Raw genomic sequence first — 13,114 nt, forward strand, 5'->3', positions numbered from 1 at the left:
CCTCTGTCTGCCCGTCTACCTGCACCCACCCACCTGTCTGGCTACACCTTCCTGCTTATCTCCACCTCTGCTGGCTGGCCAGTCTGCACCTTCCTGTCTGTTCTACGCCTGCCTGCCAGTTCGTTTATGTCTATCAGCTCATCTGTAAGCCCTCCTGTCTAACCGTCCACCAGGCTGCTTCCTGTCTGTTCATATCCTGTCTCACCCTGTCCTCTCTGCTGGTCTCTCATGCTGCCAGGCCAGCAGCCATCTATACACACAGAGAAATACTGAGAATGATGCTCTTCTAACACTGATAACAGTTACTTGGATGGCAGTGTTTGAGTGATTTGTTTTTGGCTTTCTACACTATACTTATATCTATAGAAAGATACTATCTTTATCTAATGAATTCATCTTTTTTTTAATAAAAATAAAGTTGCTCTTTAAAATAAAACCAAACCACCAACAAAACAACCTAGTGAACAAACATCCTTTAGAGCAGTACTTTCATTTCAGATCATAACCTAAGTAAGACATTTTCCATAAGGATATATGCATTTGTGTATGTAGTATACACAAAAATAAGTCAGAAGTTTCACAAGGAAATACTAATTCTTACAATATGCACTGTGCTGTGAGTTTTTTTGGTCTGTTCTATTTTACTCTATTTCATTAATTTTTAAAAAAATACTGGCTCTTGACCCACTACATTGATTTCATGACCAACAAATGATCACATAAGGTAGCCTGAAAAACAGCAGTTAGGACACAAGTTTCTGGTGGAGTGACCCAGGGATCAGAACCGCACTCCTGACGCACTCCACCCGCCCAGCCTGCCTGCTGGAGACTGCCTTGAACCTTGCCAAACCTCATCTCCCTCAGGAACCGTCTACGGCCACTGCCTTCAACTCACTGAACCATCCAGTCTGAGGTGACTGCTCCGTCAGCCCTGCCCTGAGCCACCCAGCCCCCAGTGGTCCTCGTGGGCCTTTGTTCCCACATCATGCGTGTGGACATCTGACCTGCCTCTTGCGCTGTTCTCTGTTACGTACACACACATCTTAACTCCACACTGAAAACGTGCACTTCTTGAATGAATGCACATTTTTAAACTTTAACAGCCTTTAGGCTTAGTCTCTGAAGAATTTAAAATTAAAAAAGAAATTATTATAAAAGAAGTCACATTTTGTCTTCCATAAAAGAAAACTTCATCATTGACCAAGAGAGGGCAATAAAACGCAATGTTCAAACCCATGCCCCTTTTCCCAAATGTCTCTATTTCAGTATTTTAACAATGCATGATAATCATATTTGAAATTTCATATAAGCTTTCAAATTATATTTGATTAAGAATAATTATAGGGCTTCCCTAATGGCGCAGTGGTTGAGAGTCCACCTGCCGATGCAGGGGACACGGGTTTGTGCCCCGGTCCGGGAGGATCCCACATGCCGCGGAGCGGCTGGGCCCATGAGCCATGGCCGCTGAGCCTGCGCGTCCGGAGCCTGTGCTCCGCAACGGGAGAGGCCACAACGGTGAGAGGCCCGCGTACCGCAAAAAAAAAAGAAAAAAAAGAATAATTATAAAATGTAAACGTTTTTGAATTTCATGATACAAAGATGGCTCATAACTTCAGGCATAAGTAGTCTGCAGTTACCTCAATGATGCAGTTTCTACTTCAAAACTGAATTTACACTGAAGTTAGGATTTTGATTGAATCTAGAACTTAGAACACACTATTGCCAGGGGTGGAATGCCAATAATGGATGCAAATGGAACTTTGTGTATAATAAATAAATAAATACGCAATACAGGTAGAACCACATCAATTTAGCACTTCTCTCTTTTGCAAAATTGAAAAGCTTTGTTAATGATATCTGATTTTAAGTATTTGTATCCAAGGGTTTAAAACATTACTCTAGATCAGGATCAGCAAACTATGATCCACATGCAAATGCAGCCTGCCACTTAATTTTTGTAAGTAAGGTTTTACGGGAAAACAGCCATGCTTGCTTGTTCCACGTTGTCCATGGCCACTTTCTCACCATTTTCTTAAGTAGAAATTTTTTATTGATTAAAATACAAAATACGGTAAAACCTCTAGACTGCTGTGGATTGTGCTGGGACTGTCACTCTCGGTGGATGTTTCTTTCCTATAAGTCTCAGAGGTGAAGGTTTCCTCATTCCCCATGCGGGTCTCGCCTCCGCGGGAAGCTCTTGGTGGTGCATGTGATCGCTCATGTGTGAACAGGCTCCTCCTCTTCTCCCCCCAACAGGTTTCTGCCATCCGAGGGCCTCCCCCTCTGCTCGGGGCACAGACTAAGCGACTATCCGCTCATCACGTACAAGCTCTCCATTTCCCGGGGCACCGGTTCCAAGACACAGGTGGCCAACGGCTGCTCCGATGTGCCAGGCCATTGTCTCACGCCATCAAGGCCCTGCTTCCAATGTCCGAAGCTGCAGCTGAGGGTTTCTGCCCAGCAGCACTACTGCCTTGTGGGCACACGTGTCATGGGTGGGGGGGTTGGGGGGATGCTGTCCTGTGCACCACAGATGCTTAAAATCATCCAGGCTCCCTCCCACTAGATGCCAGTAGCAGCACCTCCCTCCCCACTGTGACAGTCACACATGTGTCCAGTCACACACACGTCCAGACAGTGAATCAGCTGCAGCGGTGGGCAGGCTGCTCGCCGGCTGCTCTGACGTCTCCAGCATCCTCCCTTGCTGCACCTGTTTTCTTGTCTGCACTTCTGCTCATCCCGACACCTTCTCACCTGCCAGTTTCCACCAAAGGTCAATTATTTCACCGTCTTGGCCTCGGCTTCTTTCCTTCCTCTGAATCCCCTCCCCAGCCTCCTTTTTCCCCTCAGGCCATAAATACCTCTACTAGAGGTGCCTGCCATATATATGCCTCTGTGGGCAAAGTCCAGCTGTGCAGGAACCTGCAGCTCGTGAGCTCCTACAGCCCTGGAACAACCCAGCCTCGGGCCGTCTCGGCTGTGCTCACGCGCCGCGGGGGTTCAGTGCCGCGGGGGTTCAGGAGCGGCTTTCTCCCTGCCTCCCTCTGGGTTTAAAGTTTGTTTTGGAAACACGAGGTAGTTGCAGGATGATTTTGTTCAAATATAAAATCTTCCCACCCCATGTAGGAATCTTACAAAAACCAAAGTCATAAAAACAAAATTAAAAATTACCAAAAAGCCCAAATCATACCCCTCCATATGACACATTAAATGCGGGATTAGAGAAATCATTATGGAGTTGTGTGATGGAGCCCAACTTATCGATTATATTTCTTGGAGTAGTGTGAGTGAAAGAACAAGAACAAAAACCTCTTCAGCTTCGTGACCACACACACACACACACACACACACACACACACACTCACCTGGCGGAACACTTCATTCACAAAGTTGATGTAGCCACGCGTGGACAGGAGGATGCGCTGGACCATCTCGTACACGGCGCGGTGCTCCTCCTCAACGCCACAGACGCTGCAGCTGCTGAGCCGGCGCTCGGACAAGGTGCCGCTGTCCGAGTGGCTTCTGTCCTGCTCGGTCGCCCCGCCGCTGTCCAGCTCCGGCGCCCGCTCCGGCACCGCACCTCCACCCCCGACGGTCTGCAAGAAAGGCACCCGCTCCTGAGTGATCCTCCCAGACTCCAGAACACCTGGCAAGACTGAAGGCTTGCCTCGTTTTCAGGGACTCCGGTTACCATGCAGTTGAAGAGCAGCTGAAACGCAGCCCTGCTCGGAGCACAAGGGACTCCAGGACCTGCACTTACCCACTTTCTAATTCACCAACTAACCTCCTCCCCAACTAAGTTATTTTAATGGGAAAAGTATTGCAGGGAGGGAGGCTGCGAAATGTTATCAGCCTAAAACGTTTGGTTTATATCTGTAAAATCACAGAATAAATTAACGTGTAAATGAATTCACCTCTGGTCTCGACCCTTCAGCACTTAATCTACGGTCACAGAGATTTGAAAATTTGGTGGATTTTTTGCAGCCACAGCGCTGGGAAGCTTCATCTGATTCACATGAGTAAGTGACACCTTGATCGGAGGAGCGTCAATATCTTTAAAGAGTATTTTATGAGAAGGACCTTGATCTGAGTTTTATATTCAGAATCTCGGATCAAACTTAACTAAAATATTTATAAAACTTTAAATATTCAGAGGCTTTAGGAGCACAAAGAAATAAAATAATCTATGTAAGCATTCACAAAGTTTAATTTGTTTTTTGCTCTCACTTCCCCCAGAATTAAAGATTTCCTCCAAACACAACATACATGTAATTTTGCTTCAATCTTTGTAAATGACAGTAGTATTATTCTTTTGTGTCAAAAATATGTAACCCAAATACCACTAAAATTCTACCTACTGTGAATATTTTTTACAAGAAGTGACAAGAAATGAGTCGTACAAAATAACTTCAGTAACTACCAAGGACAGTTTGAAAGCAAAGCAGATATCCAAAAAATAATCTCTAGAGAAAATTAATAGAAAATTATATTGATAGTAACTTTTCTCTTCATGCCTGGGATATTAAGCCTGTGTGGCTTATCAAAGGCACTGTCACACTGTGCAGTGAGCTACCCTATAGAAATTATTTCATCTTTTCGATGGGTCAACTACCTTGCAGAGAAAAATAAAATTTTACTCATTTTTACTGATATACACACATTTTTAATCTGTAAAGCATGGAGGTTGGATTAAATCTAATGTCCTTTATGGTTTAATAAACTGTGACTTTTTGATCAATAACTTTCATTTTCCCAACAGGCCAAAAAAAAAAAAGTACACACATACTTACATAGAAAATTTTAAATGGCCACAAATTCTTTGGCACTCCCTCTGCAGAAGGGGGAAATCTGCATCCCCTCCTTTGGATCCCCACTGGCTGGGGGACAGAGTTAACCAGCAGAACGGAAGGGTGGCGGGGACCTGTGCCTTCTCGGGCCCCGGGCCCAGGAGGCTGACCACTCCCGCTTGGCATCTCTGTGAACTTTTGCTCTCGGAGCCCTAAGCGGCCAGGGAAGAAGTCCAACTGCCTCGCTAGAGGGGCTACGTGGAAAGGGAGGCCCAGTAGAGCCCAGCCTTCCAGCTGCACCCACCAGAGTAACAGGCACGGGAATGAAGTCATCCTGGACCCTCCGGACCAGCCAGCCACTGACCACCGCCCACTGACCTCAGCTAATGCCACATGAAGTACACAAATTGTCCAACCAAATCCCACCCAAATTCCTGACCCAGAAAGGGAAATAAGTAATATGATTAAAGGGTGGTTGTTTTAAGCCACTCCATTTTGAGGTCATTAGATAACGAATTAGATAACACAGCAATTAGATAACTAAAATCATGTACATAAAGAATTATGTTTAAAGGCACCAAATTGTTTTTAAAAAGTGAGCTCTGTGATCCAAATAGAACATAATGATAACACAGATGAACTTCCCATCATGTCATAAATTGAAAACTACTCTTGATAAAACAGTGCTTTTCTCAGCCTCCACTAGTTCACACCAGCAAAAGGCTGCTTTCCAAAAACATCTGTATGATTTAACAGACATTTATAATTATAGTAAGTGATGAGAGTGGAAACAAACTGGTAATTCAAGCTTAATCATTTCTTGCCTCTTTTCTGAAGATTAACAATAAAAGCATGAATACGAATTAACTACAGACAGAGGTCCATTTTCTGCCCACTACAATCAAGCTGGAATTCTCAACTATAATTTAGTATTAGTTGATTCTGGTGGTAAATATAAAGATGCTTTTTACCTCTTTGCCATATGATGAAGGCTTAGCCAGTGAAGCAGACATATCTGCTTGGACTAGGTCTGTGCTGTTAGGGCTCAGGAAATTGCATGATACAGGCTCCACTTAATCCCTCCCCTCCCCACCCTGGTTTCCTCTCAACCCATGGCTCATACTGAGACTTGCTCACCCTCAGGGTCAGGCCAGATGAGGACACCCACAAAGCAGGTGTGAAACGAGGATGCAGCTGCCGTTCTGCTGGTGATGCCTGATGCCACTCAATTCCCCGTCATGATTTGCCCACGGGGTTGGAGGCAGCCTACGCTTGCCTTGATAGAAGTAAGAACACAGAGCACTAGAGTGGCAGTCAACAGACAGGTGGGTCTGTGTGATACACAAGCTTCCCCAGGGGGGTCAAGTTGTGTGATTCACCTTTTCTAACTGTTCACCCCATAAGATACAACAATTTCGGGAAACCCATAGCCCATGAATCATTACTGAAGGGCTGGCTCAGAATTAGTAAAAGTGGTACTTTAACACTGTAACTAAAGAGTTATCATACAAATAAGTGCGATCAACTGTCTTAGTATCGGACACTCTTTTTCATTCCCTCGTGGACTTCTTTGGGTTTTAATGCTTAATTAATGTGCTACTGACATTTTAAAATCACTACCCCGCTTTCTCTAATACGTGCTGGAGTACTTCTATATCATACAAAAATGAATTACAAAGGAATAAATAATAGTTCACTGAAAACACTTTCGGCTGAGATGAAGCACCAAGAATGTTCAGGTTTGAAAGGGGGATTTGTGGTCATTGTTGCCAACATGGTACCAGATTTCCAGGCAACTGTATTCTCGCTCTCCCATGAATGATGCCACCAAACAAGAATATCTGTCAAACCACATTCTCCGAGGGCTAAGTGAGCTAATTCCTTTCCTCCCTGGTGAAAAATACTGTCAAAGTTATTAGTTCTAGATCAAAAGGAAGTAAATTCACTTTGGAAAAACACACACACAAAAACCCCCATACATGACCTTTAACACAGTAATAGTGGCAAAAGTGTGAACTCTATTTGGAAGCAGCATTTAAAATATTGTTTTAAAGGGCTTTTATAGAGCAGTACTTTCTTTGAAAAGAGATTCTGGATCACCTGACTTAGACAGTGATGTTCACTTTACACGGGTAAAATTATATTAAACTTGAAACTCCAAACAAAAACTTTCAGGAGATAAATACAATTACATGTGCTTTTATTCCTGCAACTCCATTTCCAAAATTTAATATTCAGTTGTTTAAACTGCTTTTTCTCCTGTGTGATGTAAATGAGGAGCAGAACATACAGTAGACACACGTGAGATGAGAGGGAAAACAGAATTGTAAGGCAGAAATGGAAACACAAGGAGACAGGTCGGCTGAATAATGACCAAGATGTCTACGCGCCCGGAATCCCGGAACCTTTGACTGCGCTGCCTTACGTGGCAGAAGGGCCTGAGCAGATGTGACTAAATTAGGGATTCTGAGATAGGGAGAGGACCCTGAATTACTTGGGTGGTCCCAATGTAACCACAAGGACCCACAAGGAGGCAGGAGGAGCAGACACAGAGAAGGTGATGTGACGATGGAAACAGAGGGAGAAATGATGTGAGGAGGGGCGGTGAGCTGGGGAATGCAGCAGCCTCTGGAGGCCAGGTAAGGCAAGAGCATGGACCCCCTCCCGCCCCAGAACCTCCAGAGGGAACACAGAGCTGCCCACACCTTGATTTTAGCCCACTGAGACCGGTTCTGGCTTTCTGGCTTCCAGAGCTGTAAGACAACACATTTGTGGTGATTAGCTACAGTAGCAGCAGGAAACTAACATAACAACTGACTGCAAGGTGTATTAACAGCCTGGACCACGGCAGTGGCCATGTTTGGGCGTGGCCACCTTCAGGGCACAGTAGCCGTGGGCCTGGATGGTGTCTGCCCAGCATCCCTTCCCCCCTCATGGAACCCCAGTGCTCGGCACCTCACCCCTCACATGCAGCGCACCTGCCTCACAGGAAGCTGAGCCCCGGCACCAGGGGAGCCTTCTGCTTCCTGGAAGCTGGTCACCGCCCCCCTGGGCTGTTCACACCCCCAGATCTGAACCAATCAGCAACTTATTTTTGTCCTCAGAGCGCACAGGTAACCTAAATTGTTCCCCAAAGACAAAAGGGAAGGGCCCTGCACTTCTGGACTGTCTTTAAACATGAACTAGGAAAGCAGGGTCCCAGCTGCTGCTGCAACCTTCAGGGAGGAGCAGAGGGAAAGGGCGAAGGAGAGAACAAGGGAGAGGGCAGGCACCAGCCACAGCCTCGGCCAGCCTCACCTCGAGCTGCTCTTTTATGAGACTGAAACGTTTCTTTTATGGATATGACAGTTTGAGTTCTGGTGCCTTTTTCCTGTTAGGGTGCTAAAGCTCTCCTAACCGACTCAGGAGGTCAGAACCTTATGACACTTTTAGCTATATAATAAAAGGAAATGAGTCACAAGTGTGAAGAGTCAACAGGAAAAAAATTAGAACCTGGAGGCAGTGGTTAATTTGCTAGTCTTGCTACTTCTCATCCTCCAAATGTATTTTTCAAGAATGAGCAACTTATTTTCAATAAATACAGGTGATGATTTTCTGAAATTTTGAAACTAGGCAGGAAAAATTACATCCTTTCTACGATAGCGTTTTGAATTGCCTGCATAACCACATTAAGACGCCATGAAAAATTTATCAGAGTGTGACTGAGTTTCTTATATTTCCTACAGATTTTTGTCTACCTGAGGATTTTTAGCTTTTGTCTACCTGATGGGTGAATAAAGGCCTCTCATTGTGGCTCAGAACTAACTGTATTTTCCTGACTGCTGGAGAGATCCAGGGCCATTTTTATTTCCTCTTCTGTGAATTGCCTTTCACCTCCTTTGTCCATTTTCAGTTAACTTATTTGTCTTCATGTCTATTCATAGATGCTCTTTATACAGCAGAGACTATGAACAGGCATGATGTGACCAATGTTTTCACAGTCTATTGTTTGGGCCTGGCTTTATGTTATCTTTTGACATTAGAAATCTTTTTCTATTTATTATTTATTTATTTATTTATTTTGCGGTACGTGGGCCTCTCACTGTTGTGGCCTCTCCCGTTGCGGAGCACAGGCTCCGGACGCGCAGGCTCAGCGGCCATGGCTCACGGGCCCAGCCGCTCTACGGCATGTGGGATCTTCCCGGACCAGGGCACGAACCCGTGTCCCCTGCATCGGCAGGTGGACTCTCAACCACTGCGCCACCAGGGAAGCCCTATTTTTTAAAATAAAGTCAAACCTCGATTAGTCTTTGGTTTGCGGGTTTCATCTCTACCAAAGGTGGTCTCCCACTTCCCAAATTTATACATTCTCCTAGATTTTTTCCTAAGTTCTTTATCACTTTGTTTTTATATTTAGACCTTAAGTCAACTTAGGCCTAAACCAATGTGACCAAGTACTTATGTACGTGATATGAAGTGAGACTCTGAGAAAGGGACAGACCGAGGGACAGACAGACAGTTTCCTCTGGCTTCCAGCGCTGCAGATTTCATTAGATATTTGGTGCTAATCTCAGTGTCATTCTTTTGAAATAACTGCAGTTCCTGTTTGGAAGTCTAGCATTTTTCCTTAATCCCTGGAAGTCAAATGTCTGCTTAGGTTGGTGTCTGTTTTGCTAATTCTTCCTGGGACTCAAAAGCCCTTTCAGTTTAAGGCATGACTTTTTTTTTAGCTTAGGTAAACTTTTCTTACTGTTCGTTCAATTATTACTTCTCATTCTTTTCTCCTTCTGTCCTCACAATATCTGCAAGGTAGGTCTGCACCTAAGGTTTTATCTATTAGTTTCTATTTCCATCTCTGATTTTTTTATCAGTGTTGTGGGATATTTCGTCAGAAAACCAATTTTGTTCTCAGCAGTGATCATTACCATTTAGAGTTTACCTACTAAATTTTTAAATTCAGAAATTGAAGGGTTTTTAAAACTTTCTTTTAGCGAGTCTTTTGTTGTTCTTATTACGGAGCCTGTGCTCTGGACCGGCTCGGTGCGCTGCCATCAGGGTACTGAGTGCCCCTCGGGGAGAGCACCCTCCAGCCCAGGCCGACATCACGCATCTGGGAACTGCAGAGCAGCAGCCAACTGGCACTAAGTGGACCACACTTCCTGCCCCTGTTCTTGGCGCCAGTGAAACAAAGCACACGAAACCATGACTCCTCCACACAGCGGCCTCTCTGACTTCCACAAGTGGTCCAGCTCTGCCTGCACAAAGGCCTGAAGCCACACAGCCTGCCGGGAAAGCCCCACGTGTCTGACCAATGCCACTGAGAGAGGGAAGCACCGCAGCCCCCAGGTGAGAAGACGGCTTCACCCAGGCCTCAGGGAGACACAGCCCTCTCTTCTGGGGACCCCACAGTGGCTCAACAACCACCCGAAATCCTGAGCTGCTGACCCACCCCTTCCCTCCCTGAGATCCCAGAGGGCACCTGGGATCCTAGCAGTCTCAGGGGTCCTCTCCATGGACCACCTCACAATTCCTGAGGACCCTGCTGGGGCTGGGAGGATCAAGGCAAGAGAGGCCCTCGGCGTCATGCTCAAAGTCACTGGGGCCCGAGTGAAGCACGGGAGGTGAGAGGGAGCCAGGAGCGCACAGGTCAGCCACCTGCTCAGAAGGCCTCCCTCGGCCCCAGGGTCGCCTTGTCATGGCAACACCAGCAGAGCACAGCAAGTGCTTCCAACTCACGGCTTCCTCTGAGACCTCAGCAGTACAGACAGAGGAACCAGTAAATTGAGTCCCTATGACCAACAACCTGTGAGAGCCAATAACCCTGACAGTCAATTACTTTGGTGTTAGTATAGGTTATGACACCAGAATTGAAAGACAAAAAGTGATGAATGACATACCTGAATGATTTTGGGCAATACATCAACTCCATTCTTAGCGTTTTGTGTTGCAGTTAGATACTTTTTTTCCAAAAAGAAAGTCACGATCCACTTAATAAAAACAACGCGAGCTGCCATGTATGGGGTTTTTGTGCTGTAAGTGTTCTCACTGTCTCGAGTTGTAGCAACATACACGGGCTTTGGTCTCAAGTGGGGGATGTCTGCAAGACAAAAGAACACATGATCAGGTTAGTGAGTCTTAACATCATGTAACCCTACAAATGTTTCAGTTTCTAATTAAATAGACATATATCTGGTTGTTTAACAGCAGCTGAGATTTAAAAACCCAAGTGATTAAAAAAGGCATCTTCTGGTAGGCTCGTCTCTGGGTCTGCCTTGCAGTCTGACCAACGCGGGGTGGTGGTTGCTATTATCTACATACAACTATGTAGACAGCTGTGGAAAAACAAACGTCATAACTCTTTTTAACGAATTTGAGAAATTACATGAGATTACAATCGTGAAAATCTTTTCACATATAACTAATTTAATCTTATTTTATGACTAGAATAGATGTAAAAGCATATATAGACATTTTTTATTGCATTAGGTATTTTATCACCTAACGTTACACTGATCAAATCTATCAATCTTTAGTTTTATATCCTTCTCCCTTTAGATGCATCCAAAGACATAGAATTAGTATAATCTACTTTATGTCTAAAAGAATTCAGACAGTCATGTTTCATCTTGGAGATATCAGACACCACCATTTCCGAAGAATTAATAAGAAGTCCACTTCTTATTCTTTAAATACCATAATTAATATGAAAATGATATGGTATTGAATCTGAGATACCATTTGCTCTAAGTTCAACTCTCTTACAGAAATACCTGCGGCAGAAAAGTTCTCAACAAATCCCTTTTAATCTAAGGATAGTAACAATACACTATGTTTTCTACAATGAAATGGAGGACTTATAAAATCAGAAACAATTTTTGAAAAAGTTACCCACAAATATATAGCTAACAAAATACATACCCTGGTACCACTAAAAGTCAGCACTTCTACCACTTTCCAGGTGAGCCGAGCTTCAGCTGCTTCTCCTTGCCCAGGTGTGGGGGTGAACACGGAGACACCCAAAGGTAACTGAATTAGCTGTCCACACTCCCCAGATGTGTTAACGGCTGTTGTGACCTTTTCTCTTCCAAAACTGTTCTTGATCATTTATTTGAACTATTTTCACTCATTTTAAAATAATAGGGAGAGAAAGATTTGTCCACCACCCCACTCCCTCCGCCACCACTGCAAGGGATGCTTCTGTCCTATGCGTCCTCACCTCTTATAGAAGGAAAACCCTGGAAGCTAAATTAGAAATCCTTTACGTTTCCTATCTCTCGGGGGCTCACCGTCCCTCGGTTCCCCAGTCACCCAAACATCTGTCCCTCCGTTAGAAGCTGTGAGTAGCACCTGCTGGATGAAGGATCCAGTGCTGAAAAAGCCATATTGAGGGCAGCTCTGTGGCCTGTGCTGGCCTCATCCCTGGGCAAGGTCTGGGGTCTCCACACCCCACCACCCGTAAGAGTATACTTCAGGAAATTCAGGATTTTTTTACGTTAAAAATTTTATTAAATGTAATTACACCAAAAATACCATGATATATATCAAATTACTTCTAAGTACCGGAGCCACAGATTCCCTTTATTGCTGTGAACTGAGGTAAATCTTAGTTTGTACAAATAGTTAAAATCATTCATTAGGAAACCGTAAACTTCTTACAACAAAGTTATCACTAAACATGAGAAAGAATGATTATTTTATTTAAAAATAATCAAAGTCCACTTTGGAAGAGGCGGGACACACAGCCCACTCAGTACTTACCAAGCACAGGCTTATAGATGTTCGTTAACTTGGTAAATGATGGAAACAAATGAGGAAGGTAATACTTTCTAAACAATGTAAAAAGAAATTTAAAACCAGTCTCTTGATTCTCCTTGTGCTTCCACTCCAAGCTTGCGGCCTTCAGATAACACATGGGAAAAACATATATATAGTTACATTTCAGGTTAGTGAACACTCAACTGAAATGCTGCTATGTTATTAAAATCCCTATCTTAAATAAAAAACGTGAGAAATAGCAGTGAAAATTATGTAATAACATCTTAAAACTCAAAAGATGACAAGAAGGAATACTTCAAAACAAAACAGTAACTAGGTTAAAAACAGAATTTTTACCGGATATTCAAAAAAATAAAACAATAATACCTATCTTTTTAAACTTGTCCTACTACATCATGCCCATATTTTTTTCTACATGTTGTCTGTAATGATTTAATGTTCTTTGCGCCCTTAAAATGTTCTGTCAGAAGTAATCAGGTGTTTTTTTTTAATTCAAAAAAGGCCACTTACAGTAAACAAGAATTAAGGAAACAATCCCTTGCAAGAATTTCATCCAATGTTACCTACATGCA

General features: G+C 43.9%; 1 protein-coding gene across 4 annotated transcripts in view; it reads right to left on the bottom strand.

Moving 5' to 3' along the window:
* Positions 1-13,114, bottom strand: part of RALGAPA2 (Ral GTPase activating protein catalytic subunit alpha 2) — a 282,446-nt gene that overhangs the window by 205,818 nt on the left and 63,514 nt on the right. For all 4 annotated transcript variants that reach the window (XR_003435157.1, XM_027118095.1, XM_027118094.1 and 1 more), the window contains 3 exons: positions 12,525-12,663; positions 10,664-10,863; positions 3,366-3,596 (listed from right to left, as the gene is read on the bottom strand). Coding sequence is in view for 3 of the 4 variants with exons in the window: in XM_027118095.1 (XP_026973896.1) it covers positions 3,366-3,596; positions 10,664-10,863; positions 12,525-12,663 (570 nt within the window). In the remaining variant the exon portion in view is untranslated. The remainder of the gene's footprint in view (positions 1-3,365; positions 3,597-10,663; positions 10,864-12,524; positions 12,664-13,114) is intronic.

The sequence above is a fragment of the Aethalodelphis obliquidens genome, unplaced genomic scaffold, assembly GCF_003676395.1.
Source record: "Aethalodelphis obliquidens isolate GAN/ISIS:26980383/991018 unplaced genomic scaffold, ASM367639v1 scaffold18, whole genome shotgun sequence".
Taxonomy (NCBI): Eukaryota; Metazoa; Chordata; class Mammalia; order Artiodactyla; family Delphinidae; genus Aethalodelphis; species Aethalodelphis obliquidens.